Consider the following 24,688-nt stretch of genomic DNA (forward strand, 5'->3'; position numbering starts at 1 on the left):
TGGAGATAGAATGTTGATTCAAGGCAAAATATTCATCTATAGCAGACTGGACCTGTTCCTTAATGTCCTTAGTGCTGATTAGGTTAGCGTTCAAGCGCCATAATGTGAGTGGGGAAGCGGACGAAGACAAGGTGATAACCATTGAGATAGGGGCGTGGTCAGACCACGAAATAACTCCAATATCGGTGGAAGACACCGCTTGAAGCAACACTTTAGATGTCAGGAACAGGTCAATTCTGGAGTATGTTCTCTGGGCATTAGAATAAAATGTGTAATCCCTCTCAGTACCATGGTGACACCTCCAGGGGTCATAAAGGTCTTCTAAACGAAGCAAGGATGAGAGGGCAGTAGATCGCCTCCTTCGAGGGGTGGAGGAGTCAAGTGTGTGATCAATCACTGTGTTGAAGTCCCCACATATAATAATTTGGTCTCTCGGATAATGTTGAATTTTGGCCAGAATGGATTTAAAAAAGGGTTTCTGATGTGAGTTGGGAGAGTAAATGTTGACAATTACCAAGGGTTTATTGTTGAAGCTAGCAGCTAGGATCAGAAACCTACCATCAGGGTCTTGTTCTACGTTGGATACTGTGAGTGCAACATTTGATCGCACTGCTATCAGCACACCTCTAACTTTTTTGTTCGTGCAGGAATGGAAGATATGTGGGTACCGTTTATTGGTACATTGGGGGGGATTCTGGGAAGACAGGTGGGTCTCCTGGATACATAAGATGTCTGAACGTCATCATTTTTTTTATGCTCAAACATTAGGCCCACGAAAGCCTGCCTTTTTGCAGAAAAACGTGAGCTTGGCGTGATGGAAGGTGAAGTGGAGGACAATTGTGAGGAGAGAGGAGAAGGAGAAGTAGAAGACGAGGCTGGACGGTGAGAGCCTGGAGTGTGGCTTTGTGTGTTCCGTTGCTCCCACTGAGCTCGGTGATGGCTGCTCATGTGCCTTCTTAAGGCAGTCGTCCCTAGGTGAGTGTTGGGCTTACCGCGACTAATGCGTTGACTGCAAAGATTGAAGATGGCAACACTATTGTCAGCAGCGGACACGTTAAAAAAAGCCCACACTGCGGAGCCATGTGCCGGCGTCCTGGGAGCACCAGATGTGACCATACATGGTCGATGACTCGCTCCTGATACATTAGCAGTCTGCTTTGTCCCTCCTGTGCAATGTAAGTTATTCCTGCTTCTCCTCCCTATCTGCTGGTCCATATCTCCCTCTGAACTCCCCTCCTCTTCCTCTCTTGTGGGCACCCACGTGACATCACTAGACACGTCATCATCAACGTCACCTTCCCCACCGCTATAAGTAGAGATCTCGGAGTAGGCAGCAACACCGGGGACCAACCTCCTCCTTGGGTAGATCTGGGTACTGTCGTCAGACTGCTGAGTGGCGGTTAATGCTACCTCCTCTTTCTGATCCAATGCCAAGAGTGGCTGCGCATCAGAAATGTCTTGATATGGATCGGAAAATAATTCCTGTGACTCAAGCGGAAGGTATGTGGTGGTGGTGGTGTTGTTGGTGGTAGTGTCTTTGGGGGTGCACATAGCAGAGAGTGAAGAAGAGGGTGCAGATCGAGAGGATGAGGGGGGTGCAGAAGAGTAAGGCTGAGTGAGCCACTGAACCAAGTCTGGTGCGTCCTTTAAAGTAATTGAATGCACCTTCTGCAACTTTGCACTTTGGCTCAAGCCTGTTGCTCCTGCCCTACCCCTACCACCCCTATGGAAGGGCCTGCCTCTTCCTCTGCCTGTCATTTTTTAAATGACCCTGTGACAAAACTCTCAGTCCCTATACTGATAAAGGACTGCTGCAGAATAGGGCAGCAGTCAGCAGTAGTGCACCTCAACCCTATACATTGTGGACCTATACCAGTTCTTAAGGAATAGCAGACTGTACCTCACTCAACCCTATGTACTGTAGTACCCTATACCTTACCAGTCCTTATAAGGACCTTTGTGGAACTAGTAGGTTGTGAATGATTAGCAGACTGTACCTCAGTCCCTATACTGATAAAGGACTACTGCAGCAGAAGGGCAGCAGTCAGCAGTAGTGCACATCAACCCTATATATTGTGGACCTATACCAGTCCTTAAGGAATAGCAGACTGTACCTCACTCAACCCTATGTACTGTAGTACCCTATACCTTACCAGTCCTTATAAGGACCTTTGTGGAACTAGTAGGTTGTGAACGATTAGCAGACTGTACCTCAGTCCCTATACTGATAAAGGACTGCTGCAGTATAGGGCAGCAGTCAGCAGTAGTGCACCTCAACCCTATATATTGTGGACCTATACCAGTCCTCAAGGAATAGCAGACTGTACCTCACTCAACCCTATGTACTGTAGTACCCTATACCTTACCAGTCCTTATATGGACCTTTGTGGAACTAGTAGGTTGTGAATGATTAGCAGACTGTACCTCAGTCCCTATATTCATAAAGGACTACTGCAGCAGAAGGGCAGCAGTCAAGTATAATATTCTTTCTATATTTGGAAGAAAGAATATTATACATGTACAAGCCTATTACCATACCAGTCCTGAAAAGAACCTTTGTGGACCTAATAGTAACATCTACTGATTAAACTGACTGTCCCTCACTGCCACACACAGCTTCCTGCCTATCCCTATTTAAACTGACAAAACACAAGCTGCTGGAACAATAGCTTGAATAGCACTCAAAACTATATCCTGTACTACTTTACCATACCAGTCCTGAAAAGGACTTTTGTGGACCTAATAGTAACAGCTAATGATTAAACTGACTGTCCCTGCTGCACACAGTGTCCTGTCCCTCTCTCTACACTGACAAAAGACAGGCTGCTGCAACAAACACTAGCACAGCAGTGCCTCAAATCTATATCCTGAACTACACCTAACACCTATACCATACCAGTCCTGAAAAGAACTTTTGTGGACCTAATAGCTAGCAATTTGGGTCACTGCAGTCTCTCCCTGCTCCACACAGCAACCTCTCCCTATAGTGACATACGAAAGAATGTAAAATGGCCACCGGATCGGGTCTATTTATAAGTAAGGGGGAATGTCCAAGTGTCCATGTGCTGTAATGTCTCATGTGGCTGTCCTGTACCCCATGATGGATGTGTCATCATAGGTCAAAGTTCTTTTACACAGTAAACACGGAAGGCCGCCGGGCGAATAGCGGCAATAGTCCGCCAATTGGGCGGACTGCGAACATCCGAAATTCACCGCGAAACAACCGCCGGGCAAACCGTTCGGCCATCCCTAGTTCTAAACACGGGAAACACGTGGCACTTCACAGGCATACTATAGACACCCCCCAGGCACGATATTTAAGGGAATATTTCACTTTTTTCACTTTAACTGGTTCCCGACCAGCACACGCCGATGTACTTTGACAGAATGGCACGGGCAGGCATATTGGCGTACAGGTACGTCCAATATTCAATGCCACCCTGCCCGGTCTGGACCCCCATGAGTCCGGTCGCGGGTCCAGCGGACTTGATCGCCGTGGGCATACCCGCTATCGTCTCATGGGGCGGCTGAATGGAGGAAATGCCGTTGTAAACAGCATTTCCCCATTCTGCCTAGCAACTAGTGACGCTGATCTCTGCTCCATGTGATTGGAGCAGAGATCAGTGTTCACTAAATGAAAGCCCAGCCCCCCACAGTTAGTAACACACCCCTAGGAACACTTAACCCCTACACCACCACCCACTGGTTAACCCCTTCACTGACAGTGTCATTTACACAGGAATCACTGCATTTATATAGCAGTGATTGCTGTATAAATGACAATGGTCCCAAAAATGTGTCAAAAATGTCCGATGTGTCCGCCGTAATGTCACAGTCACAATAAAAATCGCTGATCGCCGCCATTATTACAAAAAAAAATAATAATAAAAAATTATTAATAAAAATGCCATAAAACTATCCTTATTATGTAAACGCTTTAACTTTTGTGCAAACCAATCATTAAATGCTTATTGCGATTTTTTTACCAAAAATATGTAGAAGAATACATATCAGCCTAAACTGAGGGAAAAAATGTTTTTTTTATATATATTTTGGGGGGATATTTATTATAACAAAAAGTAAAAAATAATGCGTTTTTTTTCAAAATTGTCGCTCTATTTTTGTTTATAGTGCAAAAAATAAAAACTGCAGGGGTGATCAAATACCACCAAAAGAAAGCTCTATTTGTGGGAAAAAAAGGACGTCAATTTTGTTTGGGAGCCACATGGCACGACCGCGCAATTGTCAGTTAAAGCGACGCAGTGTCGAATCGCAAAAAGTGGTCTGGTCTTTGACCAGCAAAATGTAAGTGGTTAATCGTCTGTAAGTGGTTAATCATCATTAAAATCAGTGCTCCCGCAAAAACTGACATTTTTAAAAACATTTTAGGCATTGACCCATGTCCCCTGGGGCAGGAGCCAGGTCTCCAAACCCTTTTTAGGACAGTATCTTGCATATTAGCCATTAAAATTAGCACTTTTTATTTCGAACGTTCGAGTCCCATAGACTTCAATAGGCTTCTAAAGTTCGCACGAATTTTCGGTCCGTTCGAAAGTTCTGGTGTGAACCGAACCGGGGGGTGTTCGTCTCATCCCTTGAAACGGGCTTAAGTGCTAAAATTTAAGACAGAAAATTCGGCACAAGGGACATACAGTTAGTAGGATGTGTCCCTTACGGTGATTCTTCTTCCATTCATAGAAATCTTCCTCCATCCTACCCCCTCACTTATGCTGCTGTAATTTTCTGGTATGAAAAGGACATTGCAGTTAAGCGGCTGTTTGGTGCTCTCATCAATCGAGCCTGACTATGCCCACATTTCCCTGCCAGATCCACCATTCATAGAAGCTTCTACAAAAGGAACAGGACCTAAGAATGGAGATGGGTGAATGATAGATAGCTTCACCCGCTCCATTCAGAGATCCTGTGTCATATTGACCGTAATAAAGTTCCTGGATGTAAGTGAAGAGTATAATTTCCTGGTCAAATGATAAGATCTGTAAAAACATCTTGCCAAACAAATATAGTTGTTCAAATTCCTGAAAATATGGGCTTTGTTGTAAGTTTCTGGCTATACAATTATACAATTATTCTTGCTCAAATATATGCTAGTTTAGGTAGTGTCAAACAAGGTCATTCATACAAATATTGGCCAAATGTGCAGGGCCATACCAGTTCTTGATCACACGGGCAAAGCTTTAAAAGATCCATACATATAGGTAGGAATGTATAAGTTCTAAGACATATTGTTAGGACTGAGAGGCTGGTCACACAATAGTAGGTGTTCATTAGGGATGAGCCGAACACCCCCCGGTTCGCACCAGAACTTGCGAACGACCCCCGCGTTCGGTACGAACGTTAGAACCCCATTGAAGTCTATGGGACTCGAACGTTCGAATTGGAAAGTGCTAATTTTAACGGCTAATATGCAAGATAGTGTCCTAAAAAGGGTTTGGGGACCTGCCTCCTGCCTCAGGGGACATGGGTCACTGCAAAAAAAGTTTTAAAAACGGCCGTTTTGGCGGGAGCACTGATTTTAATGACGATTAAAGTGAAAAAAAAAAGTGAAATATTCCTTTAAATATGGTGCCTGGGGGGTGTCTGTAGTATGCCTGTGAAGTGCCACGTGTTTCCTGTGTTTAGAACAGTCCCTGCACAAAATGACATTAAACGGAAATAACACCATTTAAAACTGCTTGCGGTTTTAATGTTATATCTGGTTCCTGCAATATGGTTGAAAATCATTGAGAAACATGGCATGGGTAGCCCTCCCTGCCCATTACCAGCCTATTTGGGTCTTGTACGCATATTAAGGGGAACCCCATACCCATATTAAAAAAAGGAAATGCGTGTGGCCCCCAGGCCCTATATACTCAGAACAGCAGTATACAGGCGGTGCAAACAAGACAGGGACTGTGTAGGTTTGTTGTGTTAAGTTGAATCTGTTTGTCATTTTCAACCGGTACATTTTTAAAGTGTAGCTCCAGTCAAAAAAACTATCTTTAAGCTTTTTGGAAAACATAGGGAAGGGTTATCAACCCTGTATAATTTGTTTTGTCGTCCATCTTTTTTCATCTCACTTGCTGCTGTCTCCTTGCGTTTGCAAGTAGGAGATGTTTGTAAGTTGGATGTTTGAAAGTAGGGGCCTGCCCTATATTATAGCGGTATGTACTGGGTACAGAGCACGCAGACAGCACGCACTATCTCCTAACACTACTGACTGCAAGCTCTATTATTAACCACTTGTTAGCCCAATGTTTGCATAAAGTGAAAGATGAAGTTATGCTGAGTAAATAGATATCAAACATGTCACTCTTCAAAATTGCACATGCCCGTGGAATGGCGCCAAACGTCGCTACTTAAAAAATCCCCATAGGCGACACTTTAATTTTTTTTTTTACTGGTTACATGTTTTGAGTTGCAGAGGAGGTCTAGGACTAGAATTATTGCTCTCGCTCTAACATTCTCGGCGATACCTCACATGTGTGGCACATGCGAGCACATGGGGACATGGGCGCTTTAATTTTTATTTTATTTTTTTATTGTTCATTTTACTTTATTTATTTTAGTTTGACATTTTTTTCCCCAAAAATATATATTTGATCACTTTTATTCCTATTACAAGAAATGTAAACATCCCTTGTAATAGGAATATGGGGTGACAGGTCCTCTTTACAGTGAAATCTGGGGGGTCAATATGACCCCACATCTCACCTCTAGGCTGGGAAGCCTGAAATAAAAAATAAAAAAAAGATTCTGGCTTTGATCGTACTGGCGAGTTGGTAGAAGCACCGGAGGGCGGTGAGGGGTGGGGGGCGTCTATGGCTGGGTATTTCAGGGTATCACCGAGTATGGCTGGGTATCTCTGAGTATGGCTGGGTATGGCAATTTATGGCAGGGTATTACAGAGTATTGGCGGGGTATTGGCGGGGTACTACAGAGTAATAGCAGGGTACTGCAGAGTATTGGGGGTACTACAGAGTAATGGCAGGGTACTGCAGAGTAATGGGGGTTACTGCAGAGTAATGGGGGTTACTGCAGAGTAATGGGGGGTACTGCAGAGTAATGGCGGGTACTGCAGAGTATTGGGGGGTACTGCAGAGTAATGGGGTTACTGCAGAGTAATGGGGGGTACTGCAGAGTAATGGCAGGGTACTGCAGAGTATGCACTGGTATTGCAGAGTATTGGCAGGGAATTGAGGGGTTAAATTCGGTGAGCAGCGATGTGGGCACTGCAGATGCAGCCCACATCGCTGCTGACACCGATCTCTTTCCCCTCTGCTGTACCGATTGGTACAGAGAGGGGAGGGAGGAACAGGCGTCATAACATGACGCCGGTTTGTTTCCAAGTGATCACTCCGTCATTTGACGGAGCAATCACGTGGTAAACGGCCGCTATGAGCGGCCGTTTACCGTGATCCGTGATGCGACCCGACGGTCACGGATGCTCTCGAGTGCGCACACCTCGGGGCACGCGAGAGCAGAATTATGGGAGGCCGTTAATTAACGGCCTCTCAGAGTTAAACAACCCCCCTGAAGCCGTTAATCGGCAATGGGCAGTTGTTAAGTGGTTAAAGCTAGATCACTAGCTATATAGGTGAGGTGAATATAGTGGTGTATACTGCAGTCAGGGCACAGACAACAACCACTACGCAGCAGCAAGATAGGAAATCAGCCAAAAACGATTGGTGTGTACTGTGTTGAAGGTACACAGAACACCCACTGCTTCAGATGCTAAGTAACACACTACACGAGGCCGCCTCAAAGGCGGCCTTATATAGTGTGGGGCGTGCACTACACAGCCTGAGCTATGATTGGCCACAGGCAGGATGCCTGTGGCCAATCATGGCTCTCCTCGCTGCCGGCGCTGCGATTGGCCAAGCATGCGGGGTCACAGTGCATGCTTGGCCAATCATCGGGCAGCAATGCACTGCGCCAACGCAGTGCATTATGGTCCGCGCGCACGTCACTCGAATTTTGACGCGAACGGCCAAAACGTTCGGAATTCGCCGAACGCACGAACAGCCAATGTTCGAGTCGAACGTACGTTCGACTCGAACACGAAGCTCATCCCTAGTGTTCATATTATTAGCCATAAAAGTAGAGTTTTAAACCTTGTATTGGAGAATGTCAACACAATGCAGTAAGTTGTAGAACCAAAGCATTATCAATATACTGCTCCCTCTCAATACTAAATATTTTATTCATTATTAGCATGTTAGAAATACATCATGGTGTGTTTTGTCTTCCTCAACACTCCTATTATATCTTTGTTTCTAACACTATAGATGATGGGATTCAACATAGGAGTCACCACTGTATACAAAATGGATACTGCCCGGTCACGATCTGGGAAGTAACTGGAATGAGGACGCAGATACATAAATATGATGGTTCCATAGTAAAAAGTGATAACAATGAGATGGGAAGCGCATGTGGAAAAAGCTTTGTGGCATCCACTGTTGCAGTGGATATTGATGATGGTCGAGAGAATGCGAATGTAGGACAACAAAATGAGCAGGAATGAGAAAAGAGCAATTAAGCCACCAGATATATACACAGCAACCTCATTAAACCAAGTGTCTCTGCAGGAAAGCCGGAACAATGGGGGCATTTCACAAAAAAAGTGATTTATTTCATTGGACTTGCAATATGGTAGCTGGAATGTAAAAACTGCATGGATCACAGAGTTTAAAAAACTCACAACCCAACACCCAGTAGCCAGATATAAGCACAGTGTTTGATTCATAATACTGGTGTACTGTAAGGGTTTACAAATAGCAGTGTACCTATCATAGGCCATTACAGCTAATATTAAACACTCTGTAGCTCCTAGAGCAAGATGGAAATACATCTGGGCTGCACATCCCAGCAAGGAAATCGTTTTGTCTTGAGATATGGAATTGCTAAGCATTTTGGGAACTATGGTTGTCGAGAAACAAATGTCAATGACTGCAAGGTTACTCAAAAAAAAGTACATGGGATTCTGAAGTCGCAAATTAAGTCTCACTGCGATGATCACAAGAAGGTTTCCTGATAATGTCACCATGTATATCAGGAGAAAGAGTAAAAAGAAGGCAATCTGCAACCTAGGGATGCTGGAAAGACCAAGCAAGGTGAATCTACTTGCTGATGTTTGGTTACAGTTTTTCATCGCCTCTCAATTATCTTGGGGACAGGTTAGAATATGAATCAAGAATTTAAAAAATATAATTCATTTTTCCAATATTTGTTTCAGTGTTGGCACATACAGGCTTTCCAATGAACTTCTGTAAAGAAAAAGAATAACTCCCTTTTTATTCATGAAAGTTATTAAAGGGTATGTATACCCTAATCATGAAAATCTACCTTTTAGTTTGTTAAATATACTGTTCAAAGCATTTTGTTATATCTGTTCAACAAGTGCCAAAATGCATCAGAAATTCAGAGCTGTCCAATGTCCTGTGGACACGTTCTGTGTAATCTCAAGGAGTCTATTTTTTTTTATTTCACAGAGATTAGGAGAGTGGGGAGAAATGAGTAGTTTAGCAAAAGACAACTGGGCAAGGCTGACACCACCCAGTCCATAACATTTTTTTGTGTTGTCAAAATGTTGACAAAATGTAAAAAATAATTGCATGGGGCCCCCCCAAAATCCATACCAGACCCTTATCCAAGCAAGCAGCCTGGCAGGCCAGGAAAGAGGGGATGAGCGAGTGCCCCCCTCCTGAACCATACCAGGGCAATTGCCCTCAACATGGGGAGGATGCTTTGGGGTCCCCCCAAAGCACCTTGTCCCCACATTGGTGGGGACAAGGGCCTCATCCCCACAACCCTGGGCATTGGTTGTGGGAGTTTGTGGACTTATCAGAATCTGGCCCCTAGACCCTGCCCCCCATGTAAATGTACCCCTACCCATTCACCAAAAAAAGTGTCAAAAAGTAAAAACCACATTACATAGTTTTTGACAATTCCTTTATTAAAAAAAGGGAGAAAAAAAATGTCCCATGATGTCCATCCATCTTCAATTGCACCGCCTGATGGAAAAATAGAAAGAAAAATGTAAATACTCCGCCTCCATAAGAGGAGTCCCACCAACTGCAGTCTTTTCGCTGTGACAACGCTTATATAGGCAGGGGCGGGGCCACACACTGATGTAACCAGATGACCCCACCCTCTTTGGCACATGACATTACATTATGTCAGAAGGAGGCACGACCCCTTGGTTACATCACCGGGTGGCCCTGCCCTTGCCTATATAACAGCTGACACAGGCAAGAGACAGCAGTTGGCGGGATGCCTCCCATTGAGGTGGAGATTTTTTTTCCTATATTTCGGGTCCATTGGGCATAGTAATTAAAGATGGATGGATATCACGGGCACTTTTTTTTCTTTCTTAATAAAGGAATTTTCAAAAACTATCTTTCTTGATCATACATCACAGGACACAGGAGCTTCATTACATAGTGGGTTATATAGGCACCTCTGGTGATTGGACACTGGTTAACCCAAATTAAGGAGATTTCCTCCCCTATATAACCCCTCCCATATGGGAGGCAGCTCAGTTTTTTCGCCAGTCTCTATGGTGGTTGGTCACGTAAAACTTTAGCTCTGTGCAGGTCCCTGCGGGGGCCTAAGGGCTATAACAAACCGGATCCATATCTCGGGCTGATATTTGACTCCCAAGATGATATGCTACCCGGGCCTCGTCAGCCGAAGAAACGAGGTTTGGCCTGTAAGTCCTCTCCTATTGGAAGACTGGGCTCTGGGAAAACCAGACTTGGTGTACTGTTTACACAGAGCGCACAAAAGTTTCTGGCAGAGTCTTTTACATGGTCCAGGTAGGAGGCTCTTCCGAGAAAGGGCCCCAGATAAACCTGAAGGTTGGCTAACACTGCCCGCCGTGATGGGTGAATGCTGGAATTTGTCTGTTTCAGCAATTCCTGCGGCGGGGACAGGTAAGGGAAGTTAATCCTATATATATAATTATATGATGGATTTCTTAATTTTGAGTAGTTGTATGTCTTACCTGGTTTCCACCACTAGAGGGAGTAAGAGCAGCCTGATGCATACTTACATGCCTTTCAGTACACACGCTCAGTGAAGCCTGGTTCTGCAGCTGTCTCACGTCTCCACTGCAGTCCCTGCCACAATAGAGGTAATACAGGGGTCCCACGTAGTCTGGGGGTCCCACGCAGCTCCGATGGAGTTTTACTTTCCCCCCTGGATTCCGCGGTCCTCGTGCACGTGCGAGCACGCCGGGTGCGTTCCCAGCCTAATGGAGGAGGGGGGAGTGTGGTTGTGAGCCGTGCACGTCAGTGTGCATGGCGCTGTACTGCGCAGGCGCCAGGCGGCAGTTTTAAAAAGCCCAGAGCATCAGGGGGCTGTAAGTGGAGACACAGGAGCTGTGGGCAGTAAGCATCCGAGGGGATTGGATCCAGGCAAACCTTAGACACCTACTCAGCATCAGGTTGTGCAGTTTAAGCATATATATTTATTGTGAGACTTTAAGCACAACAGTGATTGCACTTTGTACTAGTACCTATGCTTTGTAGCTTTGGACTATGTCTCCTCGTAAGAGGGTCTCAGGGGGAGGTAACAAGAGCACTGGTAAATCCCCGCCTCGGTCCAGGGGTTCTAAAAGTGCCTGTAAGTTACTATCCCCCCCTGCAAGACTGGAGCCAGCCTCTCAAGACGAGTCAGTGCCCCTTTCAGGTTTTGTAGCCTCTCCTAATGTCCCAGCCCCGGTTTATGACACTGAGGACTCCCTTAGGGCTACATTGGAGGGTTTTGAAGGGAGAATAGTGAATTTTATTTCTGCTTCCCTGAAAGATAGCAGGAAAAGGGGTAGATCCCCTCCCTCTGCTGAAATTCCTCTCTCAGATGATTCTTCTGACAATGAGGAGAGATCCCTATCTTGGGACAGGGATCATGAGCAGTCGGATGAAGCAGAGGAGGAGGAGAGAGTCCCCTCCTCCCAGGCGCTCAGAAAACAGGTGCAGTATTATAGTGAATTGGTGCGTACCACATTCAGGATGCCTGCTGCTGAAGTCGCTACGTCCTCTGTTTCTTCCCTGGGAGTCAGGAAAGCCCCACAGACTGCCTATTCCTTCCCAATTCATCCCTTAATGGATGAATTGTTGTATGAGGATTGGGGACATCCCAATAAACTGTTTGCTCCTCCTAAAAGGTTTTCTATGCATTATTCTCTGGAGGAAAGTTTCACCAAGAAGTGGGGGGTCCCATCTGTTGATGCCGCTATTTTTTGCGTGAATAAAAACCTGACTTGTCCCTTGGATAATGCGCAGGTTTTTAAAGATCCAACTGATAAGAAGCTGGAAACCTTATTAAAAGCCTCCTTTTCAATGACTAGCGCTGTAGTGCAACCTACAGTTGCAGCCGAGGGGTTGTGTCAGTTCCTCAAGGAACAAGTTAAGCAGATGCTTGGGCTCCTTCCCAGTGAGGAAGTAGAAAATTATGCAGAATTGCCTCATATTCTGTGTTTCATGATTGATGCGATTTTGGATTCTGTCCAACAAGCATCACGTTTGTCTCTCATGTTGGTACACATGTGAAGGGCCCTATGGCTAAAGAATTGGGCAGCTGAGCTGTCATGCAAGAAGCATTTGATTGGGTTTCCGTTTAAAGGGGAACATTTGTTTGGAGAAGAATTAGACAAATTCGTCCCAAAAATTTCAGGGGGTAAATCTACTCTCCTTCCAGTCAAAAGGAGCAAGCGTCCATCATTTAGGCGTTCTCTCTCTCCCGGAGCATCAAGCTCTAAGCAGTGGCGACGGCCTTCTCAACCCTCCTCTACAGGAAAGGCTCAGGGCCGAGCCCAGGGGCAGAAAAAGACTTGGGGGCGGAAGCCTGCCAAGCAGAGCCCAAAAGCTTCCTTGTGAAGGGCGCCCCCACTCGGCCGAGTGGGGGGAAGGCTCCTGCAGTTTGCAGGAACCTGGCGGGAAGAGATCCGGGACAAGTGGGTGATCTCTTCAGTATCTATGGGCTACAGGCTAGAGTTTCAGGAGATTCCACCTTCTCGTTTCCTAAGGTCAAGGATCCCCAGGGATCCAGTAAAGCAAAAAACGCTATTTCTGGCCTTAGATCACTTACTATCCCAAGGGGTGATAGTAGAAGTGGACCCAAAAGAACAGGGTTCAGGGTTTTACTCGAATCTCTTCACGGTTCCAAAGCCAAATGGAAGTGTCAGACCTATCCTAGATCTGAAGGATTTGAACCGGTTTTTACGCATCCGGTCCTTCTGAATGCAGTCAATCCGCACTGTGGTCTTCTCCCTGCAAGGGGGAGAGTTTATGGCATCAATAGACATCATAGATGCATATCTCCATGTGCCAATTTTTCCCGCACACCAAAAATTTCTAAGGTTCGCGGTAAAGCGGTGCCATTTTCAATTTGTGGCCTTGCTGTTCGGGCTTGCTACGGCCCCTCGAGTCTTCACAAAGATTCTGGACCCTCTCTTGGCAAATCTAAGAGCTCAGGGTATAGCCGTCATGGCTTATCTAGACGATTTACTTCTCATGGAGAAAACAGTAGCGTTCCTGAACCACAGCGTTACCAGAACACTAGAACACCTGGAATGTCTAGGTTGGATTATAAACCTAGAAAAGTCGTCCCTACAGCCTGCCACCAGGTTGGAATACCTGGGTATGATCATCGACACCGCTCAGGGCAAGGTGTTTCCAAAAGCCTTGGCCACTGGGGATCTGGTGCGCCTAATTCTGGGCAGGAGATCATCCCCCATTCAATTGTGCATGAGACTGTTAGGGAAAATGGTCGCCTCCTTCGAGGCCGTCCCATTTGCCCAGTTCCACTCAAGGCCTCTGCAAAGATGCATCCTTGCGGCTTGGAACAGGAAGCCCCAATCCTTGGATCTTCCTATGCATCTATCCCTAGGGACACGCAAGAGTTTCGTCTGGTGGTTACAAACCAAGAATTTGCTGAAGGGCAAAACTTTTCTTCCTCTTCCATGAAAGATTATCACGACAGATGCCAGCCTGACAGGCTGGGGAGCAGTGTTGGACGAGACGTGCTCGCAAGGGAAATGGTCTGCGATCGAAAGGCTATTGCCCATAAATGTCTTGGAGATCCGGGCAGTTTATATGGCTCTCATAAAGTGGTCTTACAGACTACGAGGTCTCCCTGTTCGGGTTCAGTCCGACAATGCCACAGCAGTGGCCTATATCAATCACCAAGGTGGTACCAGGAGTCTGGTTGCACAAAAAGAGGTGAATCGCATACTTGTCTGGGCAGAAAAGCATGTTCCGTGTCTTTCTGCAGTATTTCATTCCAGGAGTGGAAAATTGGCAGGCGGATTTTCTGAGCCACCAGAAGTTGTGCCCAGGAGAATGGGCTCTGCACCCCGACGTGTTTCGGAACATATGTCACAGGTGGGTTACTCCAGACGTAGATCTGTTTGCATCCAGGTTCAACAGGAAACTGGACAATTTTGTGTCAAGGACAAGCGATGTACTTGCTCAGGGGTCAGATGCTCTGACAGTTCCCTGGGATCAGTACAATCTGATCTATGTCTTCCCCCCGAGCCCGCTTCTGTCTCGGTTCCTGGGAAGAGTCAAGAGGGAGTCAAAATCGGTCCTTTTAGTGGCCCCGGCTTGGCCCAGGCGACCGTTGTACGCAGAGATCATGAAGTTGGCAGTAGGCAGGGCATGGATCCTCCCTCTCCGGCCAGATCTGCTCTCACAGGGTCCAGTTTACCATCCTGCTTTACACAGTCTAAATTTGTCGGTTTGGCTGCTGAGACCCACATTCTGAGAGACCGTGGCCTTTTGGGGCCAGTCCTTTCGACTCTGGTCAATGCCAGAAAGCCGGCCTCCAGGCTTATTTACTACAAAATCTGGAGGGCATATGTTTCCTGGTGTGAACTGAGGAAATGGCATCCTAGAAAGTATGTCATTAGCAGGATCTTGGCCTTTCTCCAGTCAGGCCTGGAAATGAATTTGGCCATAAGCACTATCAAGGTGCAGATTTCGGCCCTGTCAGTGTTTTTTCAGAAGCCACTTGCATCGCATTCCCTGGTGCGGGCTTTCATCCAGTGGGCCATGCTGATAAGACCGCCAGTCAAACCTCCGGTATGCCCATGGGATCTGAATTTGGTTCTCTCGGCTTTGCAGGGGCAACCATTTGAACCTTTGCATCTGGCTTCATTAGTTCTCCTGCCTAAAAAAATGGTTTTCTTGGTAGCCATATCCACGGCTAAAAGAGTATCAGAGCTAGCAGCTCTTTCCAGCAAGGAGCCGTATCTAATTATTCATAAGGACCGGGTGGTCATGCATCCCAACAGGTACTTTCTACCTAAGGTGGTTTCGGGATTCCATTTGAATCAAGACATAATCCTACCATCCTTTTTTCCGGACCCACAGTCCGCAGAAGAAGAATCTTTGCACACTTTGGATGTGGTTAGAGCAATCAGTATATATCTTCAAGCAACTGCTCAGATAAGGAAAACTGATTGCTTGTTTATTTTGCCGGAAGGCCCTAGGAAGGGCCAGGCGTGGTCAAAATCCACTCTCTCAAGGTGGATTAGACAGATTATTTCTCAGGCCTTTAGTGTTAAAGGGAAAATCCCTCCTTTTCCAGTGAAAGCGCACTCTACTAGGGCTGTAAGTGCTTCTTGGGCAGTGCATCACCAGGCCTCCCTGGCTCAGATCTGTAAGGCTGCAACTTGGTCATCAATCCACACATTCACCAGATTCTATCAGGTGGATGTCAGAGGGCAAGAGGATATTGCCTTCGGGCGCAGTGTACCTGGTCCCGGTCCCTGGCTGTCTATAATTATGATCTGTGTCTCCCTCCCCTCAATCTGAGCATTGCTTTGGGACATCCCACTATGTAATGAAGCTCCTGTGTTCCGTGATGTATGATCAAGAAAATGGGATTTTTATATACAGCTTACCTGTAAAATCCTTTTCTTGAGAGTACATCACGGGACACAGGGCTCCCGCTCCTCTTGGGTTTTACGTGGTTTCTTATTGCTTTGCTACAAAACTGAGGAGCCTCCCATATGGGAGGGGTTATATAGGGGAGGAATTCTCCTTAATTGGGGTTAACCAGTGTCCAATCACCAGAGGTGCCTATATAACCCACTATGTAATGAAGCTCCTGTGTCCCATGATGTACTCTCAAGAAAAGGATTTTACAGGTAAGCTGTATATAAAAATCCAATTTTGGTGGTTTTTCCTTTTTGACACATTTTTTGGTGAATGGGTAGGGGTACATTCAAATGGGGGAGAGGGATCTGGGGACCCCCTTGTTAAAAGGAGCTTCCAAATTCTGATAAGCCCCCCTTCCCACAGACCCCCACACCAATGGCCAGGATTGTGGGGGCGAGGCCCTTGTCCCCATCAAATGGAGACAAGGTGCTTTGAGGAGACTCCAACGCACCCTCCCCATGTTGAGGGCAAGCAGCCTGCTATGGTTCAAGAGGGGAAAGGCACTCGCTCATCCCCCTTATCCTGACCTGCCAGGTTGCTTGCTCGGATAAGGGTCTGGTGTGGATTTTGGGGAGGACCCCATGCAATTTTTTTTAAATTTGGCATGGAGTTCCCCTTAACCACTTTCTGACTGTCGAACACTGATATGCATCCTCATTTTGAGGACAGATATCGTTGTTATGGCAGCAGCTAGCTGCCATAAACCCAGTATCACCGTGTTTGGCTGGCGGTTGGCTACAAGATAAAAGTTGTCTTGGGGTGGATTCGCCCAAATATTTGACTAAAATAATGTCTGTAACTTTGTCTAATAGCACCTTTGCATAAAGCTACAGCTCTGATATATTGGGGTTAACCCGTCATTACTGGGTCCAGCTTGCATAAATATATTTCAATGGCTTGTTTTCTATCGTACTGTTTGTGTCAGAACTTCAGTTTCATTTTTCAAAAAGACAACTTTTTCCCGGCAATATTATAATTTTTCATTGCTTGCTCTGTTGTTAGTTTTAGCTAGATAACACAAGTCCTTAGTTTCCATCTGACATTATTTTCCTGATGTCATAACATAATATATGATAACAATATTCTGTAGTCATGTAGAGATGTCCAATAAATCCAAAGTATTCTTCTGCCTATATCACTGCACTTACAAAGGAAAAGGGGCACATCATTTCACAATCCACACATTTTGCTTTGGATTTCAAAAATACAAATAAATAAAAACAAAAGGACCAACAATCTTTATATGACAGAACAGAAATCTCTCAGCCCGATCAAAATCTATAAAACAACTGACTGCAAGTGGCATCTATCCTAACAGGGTGTGTGGACTTAATGTGATGGGTCTGTTATAATTACATTTTATTTATTATTACTCTCACATCATGGACCACACATCAAGTTATTATTAGACCTTTAGATTTCATTTTTGTAGAAATACTTCTTATGTATCCCATCCATCTTGGCTTTGTTAAATAGTATGGCAGCTGTATTCCAATTAACCACCTCATCTTAATCTTTTTTTTTTCTCACAGTAAGGGTTTATTTTATAAATATAAAATTATAAAATTGTTCTCTTAACCACTTAAGCCCCGGATCATTTGGCTGGCAAAAGACCAGAGCACTTTTTGCGATTCGCCACTGCATCACTTTAACTGACAATTGCGTTGTCGAGCGACGTGGCTCCAAAACAAAATTGATGTCCTTTTTTCCCCACAAATAGAGCTTTCTTTTGGTATTTGATCACCTCTGCGTTTTTTATTTTTTGCTTAATTAATAAAAATAGAGCGACAATTTTGAAAAAAAAAAAACACATTATTTTTTACTAAAATAAATATCCCCAAAAATATATAAAAAACGTTTTTTTCCCTCAGTTTAGGCTGATACATATTCTACATATTTTTGGTAAAAAAAGTCACAATAAGCGTGTATTGATTGGTTAGCGCAAAAGTTGTAGCGTCTACAAAATAGGGGTTCGTTTTATGGAATTTTTACAAGTTTTTTTACTAGTAATGGTGGCGATCTGCGATTTTTATCATGACTGCGAAATTATGGCAGACACATCGGAAAAATTTGACACATTTTTGGGACCATTGTCATTTTTACAGCGATCAGTGCGATTAAATTGCACTGATTACTGTAAAAATGACACTGCCAGTGAAGGGGAAAACTACTAGGAGCTAGGGAAGGGTTAAGTGTATCCTGGGAAGTGATTATACTGTGGGGGGAAGGTCTGTGTGTGACATATAGTTACATAGTTACATAGCTACATAGTTAGTCAGGTTGAAAAAAGACACAAGTCCATCCAGTTCAACCTTAAAAACAAATAAATAAAATAAAAAATAATCGTACAATCCAATATACCCAATTTTATGCCCCCACTTGATCCAGAAGAAGGCAAAAAAAACAAGCAGAGCATGCTCCAATTTGCTACAGCAGGGGAAAAAAATTCCTTCCTGATCCCCCAAGAGGCAATCAGATTTTCCCTGGATTAACTTTGCCTATAAATGTTAGTACCCAGTTATATTATGTACATTCAGGAAAGTATCCAGGCTTTTCTTAAAGCAATCTACTGAGCTGGCCAGAACCACCTCTGGCGGGAGTCTATTCCACATTTTCACAGCTCTTACTGTGAAGAAACCTTTCCGTATTTGAAGATGAAATCTCTTTTCCTCTAGATGTAAAGAGTGCCCCCGTGTCCTCTGGGTTGACCATACAGAGAATAACTCAACACCAAGTTCACTATATGGACGCCTTATATATTTGAACATGTTGATCATATCCCCCCTTATTCTCCTCTTCTCAAGAATGAATACATTTAGTTCTTCTCTGCATTTTCTCCAGTTCCCCAATATCCTTTTTGAGAACAGGTGCCCAAAACTGAACTGCATAGTCCAGGTGAGGTCTTACTAATGATTTGAACAGGGGCAAAATTATATCTCTCTCTCTGGAGTCCATACCTCTCTTAATACAGGAAAGGACTTTGCTCACTTTGGAAATAGCAGCTTGGCATTGCATGTTGTTATTGAGCTTTTGATCTACCAAAACCCCAGATCCTTCTCCACTATGGATTGCCCCAGTTGTACTCCCCCTAGCATGTATGATGCATGCATATTCTTAGCCCCCAATTGCATAACTTTACATTTCTCAACATTAAACCTCATCTGCCACATAGTCGCCCAATTAGACAGTGTATTGAGGTTGGCTTGTAAATTGGAGACATCCTGTAAGGACGTTATTCCACTGCATATCTTGATGTCATCTGCAAAGACAGAAATGTTACTTTTGATCCCAGACCCAATATCATTTATAAAGATGTTAAAAAGTAAGGGTCCCAACACTGAACCTTGGGGTACACCACTGATAACCTTAGACCATTCAGAGTAAGAATCATTAATCACTACTCTCTGAATTCTGTCTTTTAGCCAATTTTCGATCCATTTACAAACTGATATTTCTAAACCTGTAGACTTTACCTTACACATGACCCATGTGTGCGGAACTGTATCGAACGCTTTTGCAAAATACAAGTATACCACATCCACCGCCACCCCTCTGTCCAAGGTTTTACTTACCTCTTCATAAAAATAAATCAGATTTGTCTGACAACTTCTGTCTTTCATGAATCCATGCTGTCTGTTGTTTAAAGTGTTTTTGTTCAGCAAGAACTCGTCAATGTGGTCTTTTATTAAACGCTCCAGTATCTTCCCAGCTATGGAAGTTAAGCTAACAAGTCTATAGTTACTTGGTAAAGACTTTGATCCCTTTTTAAATACAGGCACCACGTTCACCCTGCGCCAATCCAGTGGGACTATTCTCGTCATTAATGAGTCCCTAAAAATTAGATACAATGGCTCTGAAATTACAGAGCTCAATTATTTTAGGATCCGTGGGTGGATTCCCTCAGGGCCAGGTGCTTTATCTACCTTTATTCTGTCTAAATATTTCTGGACCATATCACTTTTGAGCCATTGTGGATCATTTGGGGCTGTGTCACTATCACCCCCCACATCACTGATCATAGCTTCCAATCACAGGGAGCTATGATCAGTGACAGTGTCACTAGGTAGAACGGGAGATGCTTGCTTACATTAGCATCTCCCCGTTCTTCCTCTCCGTGAGATGATCGCGGTTGGCCCAGCGGACATCGAGTCTGCGGGACCCGCGGTCGGACTCATGGAGCTGGCGACGGGCCACATGCACATGCAGCCAGCGGCGCGCACGCGATGGCATGGCGGCAAATTCAAAGACACCTACAGGTACACTCATTTGCCTGTCCGTGCGTCAGTCATTATATAGTTAATCTAAACTAATTCCATTTTACATATTTCCCCAGTAACCTGGATTTCATTTCCAACCAAAGGTTGTCTAAACCAGTTACAATATATCTATATTTATTAATAATATTGTTAAACTCATATCAGAAATTAATATTCAAGTGATAATCTCAATATCACATCCTAATTCAAATATATATCTACAGATATATTTATTTTAATGAGGACATTTTACTTAATTTCCCTTTTTTAAATGCACTGTTTCCACTATCAAAGGATATTCAATTTGTGTAATACATGCTTAAATGTAACCTTCATTTTACCATGTTTGGAAAACAGATTAAAACATAATTGTGATCACACTGTTTATCATTAGATTAATTAACCTGGTCCATTTTGTTATAACTGTTTTGTCTAAAAAACAGAAATTTGCATGGTGTCCTTTCAGTTTATCACTGATCTCTCATCCCAGTTACATTTTTTCATGAGAGTGCAAAGGATCACATCTGCATACATGACACACACAAGAGATAGAACTAAAGGTTCCAGCATTCATACACATACACAAATATCTCTCTAAAATCACTTACATTTTTCCGATTTGTACACAGAACATGCATATCATTCTCTCATTTTCTTTTAACTCTCTTTAATATTTCCCTGCTTTAAAGTCTGCTTTCCTTATTTTACTCTTATATCCTTTGCATCCCATATATTGTAATCCCATACTTCACATACTCTAGCTTCTATGATCAGACGGGTGGCCATAGTGCTCATCCCATCCTCCCCACTTCTGTTTTACCTCTCATTTCTCTGTTTTGACTTTACTAGTTGAAAGTCCATATATGTGAAATGACATTGTGAATAAATAAGTGTTTAGGTAGAAATCAATGTTGAAATTGAAGATACAGTGTATATTCGACCTCTGAAGGATAGGCCACCACCCAGTAAGAAATCACCATAGATTGTGAATCCACCACTGATGAAAAAAATCTGATACTTAGTGAAACCAATGCCAGCGGCACGGAGTCAAACAGGCATGAAACTGGGAATGTGGTCACTCTCAAGAGATAACACGTGAGGTCAGCTTCTGTTAAATCTTGTCACCGGACCCAATTATGAACTCCACCATTCTTAAAAGAAAAAGGCTGCCACATAGTGTAAAACCATCAACTATGGGTTTTATTGTAAAAGGTAGAAAACTTACATCAATGATGATATAAACAGGCGACATAAGGTATGTGATCACAAATACATCAAAGAAGCGCAGTAACCTGGAACTAGTTTAGTCTACCCGACTGGTTTAGTTCAATAGAACATCATCTGAAACAGGTTACAAAATATGTTTATGCAAGGTACGGCATTATTCACATCTTGATAATCTGTATCATGCTTGTCTTACAGTAGTTGTTGGTAAGATAGGCTGACCTAAGCACTGTATATAAAACTATCTGTAGACTCCCAATGAGACTTTTATAATTGCCATTAATGTAAAGCAAGGAGGTTGCTTTGGATCTACAATTCTCTTGGGGTAAATAATGTATTTTTAATGCTTTGGGATATGAATTTAATTACCTTTAGGACATATAAGCAATACACAAGTAGTTTGTAATTATGAGCTGTTAGACTTAATGATTTAAAAAAATAAAGTTATCAGTAGGATAAACTTTATTTAAAAGAGTGATAAGGATGGTGTTGTGTTTTATTGTGGGATAAGGTAAGGGATTTATGTGACTTTTATCTAATTATCTATCCGTATAGGCTTGACCCTGGGTGGGCACATGTTATTTGGCAACATCTCTTCTTCCCCTCCAGTGTTTTGGATTAAGAACTCCATGCCTCTTGTTCTGACTGTGGCATGTACCATATGAGCTTAGGTATACAGTGCCTTGAAATATTTTCATACCATTTGAAATTTTTCCCATTTTGACATGTTACAACCAAAAACGTAAATGTATTTTACTGGAATTTTATGTGATAGACCAACACAAAGTGGCATATAATTGTGAAGTGGAGGTAAAATGATAAACGGTTTTCAAAATTGTTTAAAAATAAATATATGAAAAGTGTGGCTTGCATTTGTATTCAGCCCTATTTACTCTGATACCTCTAAATAAAATCGAGTGGATTCAATTGCCTTCAAAAGTCGCCCAATTAGTAAATAGAGTCCACCTGTGTGTAATTTAATCTCAGTATAAATACAGCTGTGAAGCCCTCAGAGGTTTGTTAGAGAACCCTAGTGAACAAACAGCATCATGAAGGCCAAGGAACACAGCAGATAGGTCAGGGATAAAGTTGTGGAGAAGTTTAAAGTAGGGTTAGGTTATAAAAAAATATCCCAAACTTTGAACATCTCATGGAGCACTATTTAATTCATCATCCGAAAATGGAAATAGTATGACACAACTGCAAACCTACAAAGACACGCCCATTCACCTAAACTGACAGGCTGGGCAAGGTGAGCATTATTCAAAGAAGCAGCCAAGAGGCCCATGGTAACTCTGGAGGAGCTGCAGAGATCCACAGCTCAGGTGGGAGAATCTGTCCAAAGGACAACTATTATTTGTGCACTCCACAAATCCAGCCTTTATGGAAGAATGGCAAGAAGAAAGTCATTGTTGAAAGAAAGCCATAAGAAGTCCCATTTGCAGTGTGTGAGAAGTCACGTGGGGGACACAGCAAACATGTGCTCTGGTCAGATGAGACCAAAATTGAACTTTTTGGAATAAAAGCAAAACGCTATGTAAGGCAGAAAACAAACACTGCACATCACCCTGAACACACCATCCCCCTCGTGAAACATGGTGGTGGCCACATCATGTTGTGGGGATGATTTTCTTCATCAGGGACAGGGAAGCAGGTCAGAGTTGATGGGAAGATGGATGAGCCAAATTTAGGGCAAAAAGTCTGCAAAAGACTTGAGACTGGGGTGAAGGTTCATCTTCCAACAGGACATAGACCCTAAACATAGAGCCAGAGCTACAATGGAATGATTTAGATCAAAACATATTCATGTATTAGAATGGCCCAGTCAAAGTCCAGACCTAAATCCAATTGAGAATCTGTGTCAAGACTTGAAAACTGCAAGTCTGTCCATCCAATCTGACAGATTACGAGCTGTTTTGCAAAGAAGAATGGGCAAAAATGTCACTCTAGATGGGCAAAGCTTGTATAGACATTCCCAAAATGACTTGCAGCTGTAATTGCAGTGAAAGGTGGTTCTACAAAGTATTGACCTGGGGGGCTGTATACAAATGCACCCCACACTTTTCAGAAATATATTTGTAAAAAATGTTGGAAACCATTTATCATTTTCCTTCAACTTTACAATTATGTGGCACTTTGTGTTGGTCTATCACATAAAATCCCTATAAAATACATTTAAGTTTTTGGTTGTAACATGACAAAATGTGGAAAATTTCAAGGGGCGTGAATACTTTTTCAAGGTACTGTAAATATCAGATATACTGCTTTTTTGTTTAGTTATGTTTAGTGCTCAGAATTAAATGCATCTTTGAATGAGACATGTACATAAATATTTATGACTAGGTGCTAATTATGGTATATCTCCCAAAACCAATAGGATGCCCGAAGAAAAGCCGTTGGCGAAAGGTGTAGTGATCCATTGGCATTGTTACAATGACTCTGCAGTTGGCCCTTTACATATGGAACACAACTATATATTTATGCTTCACTCGACCAGTAATTGATTCATGGGCCAATTTGCATAGGTTTCTCTGTACACTTTGTCTATACTTTATTTCTGTACATGAGAGAGATACATATTTTTATAGTATGCACATACCTTTATATACATTATTGTTTACAATGTTTTTATGATGATTTTTTTATATTTGTCTAAATAAAATGTGATTTTTTTACACCTGTGAGCATTTTTTTTCAACTTGGGATCATAGTGATTACCTTTAAAGTCCATTAACCCTTCTTTCTCTTTTTGTATTCATTTGGATGTGGTACCACACAGCGTGAGTTGCGTCTCTATATTCTTGTTAGTTATGATAGGGGCAATAAGGGGAGTGTAAGTGATGACAAGGGAAAAAGTGATAAGTTGGGAGGTGAGGAGTATTAGTAATTACAGAGGTTTAATACTCTCCTGTCCAATGGTCCTGCCTTAGCATCTTCATTGGCCCAGTTTACAGCTGCCTGAGAAGACAGAGAGCAGGCCACTAGGGGCATTTTTTTGCAGAAGAGACAGTGCACGTCTGGGTGTCTTAAGTGGTTCAAGAGGGATGTTAGTAATGTCAGAGGTTGTCTCAATTAATAGGGGGTATTAGTGATGAAGGATATTGTCCCCGGTTATTAGGGAGGTCATTAATGATGACTGGGGCTGTTTCAGGTGATAAAGAAGAGTAAGTGATGATGTGTATTGTCTCGATTTTTAAGGAATGGTGGTAAGCAACCCATAGATTGATCATATTTTTTCATTCAACCAGTGAGAATCACTCCTGC

General features: G+C 43.3%; 1 protein-coding gene across 1 annotated transcript; it reads right to left on the minus strand.

Annotated features, from left to right (window-relative positions):
- Positions 1–8,079: 8,079 nt before the first annotated feature.
- LOC143942268 (olfactory receptor 5V1-like) lies at positions 8,080–9,277 on the minus strand. The gene has a single exon (XM_077463511.1). It carries the CDS (start codon positions 9,149–9,151, stop codon positions 8,216–8,218), a length of 936 nt encoding a protein of 311 aa, XP_077319637.1. The 5' UTR covers positions 9,152–9,277; the 3' UTR covers positions 8,080–8,215.
- Between the last annotated feature and the right edge of the window lie 15,411 nt (positions 9,278–24,688).

The sequence above is a fragment of the Lithobates pipiens genome, unplaced genomic scaffold (genome assembly GCF_037356315.1).
Source record: "Lithobates pipiens isolate NorthernLeopardFrog02 unplaced genomic scaffold, aLitPip1_a1.2 Scaffold_30, whole genome shotgun sequence".
NCBI lineage: Eukaryota > Metazoa > Chordata > Amphibia > Anura > Ranidae > Lithobates > Lithobates pipiens.

What these genes read in the sequence shown, in the direction of transcription:
- LOC143942268 (XM_077463511.1), bottom strand. Translation starts at nt 9,151, where the DNA reads ATGAAAAACTGTAACCAAACATCAGCAAGTAGATTCACCTTGCTTGGT.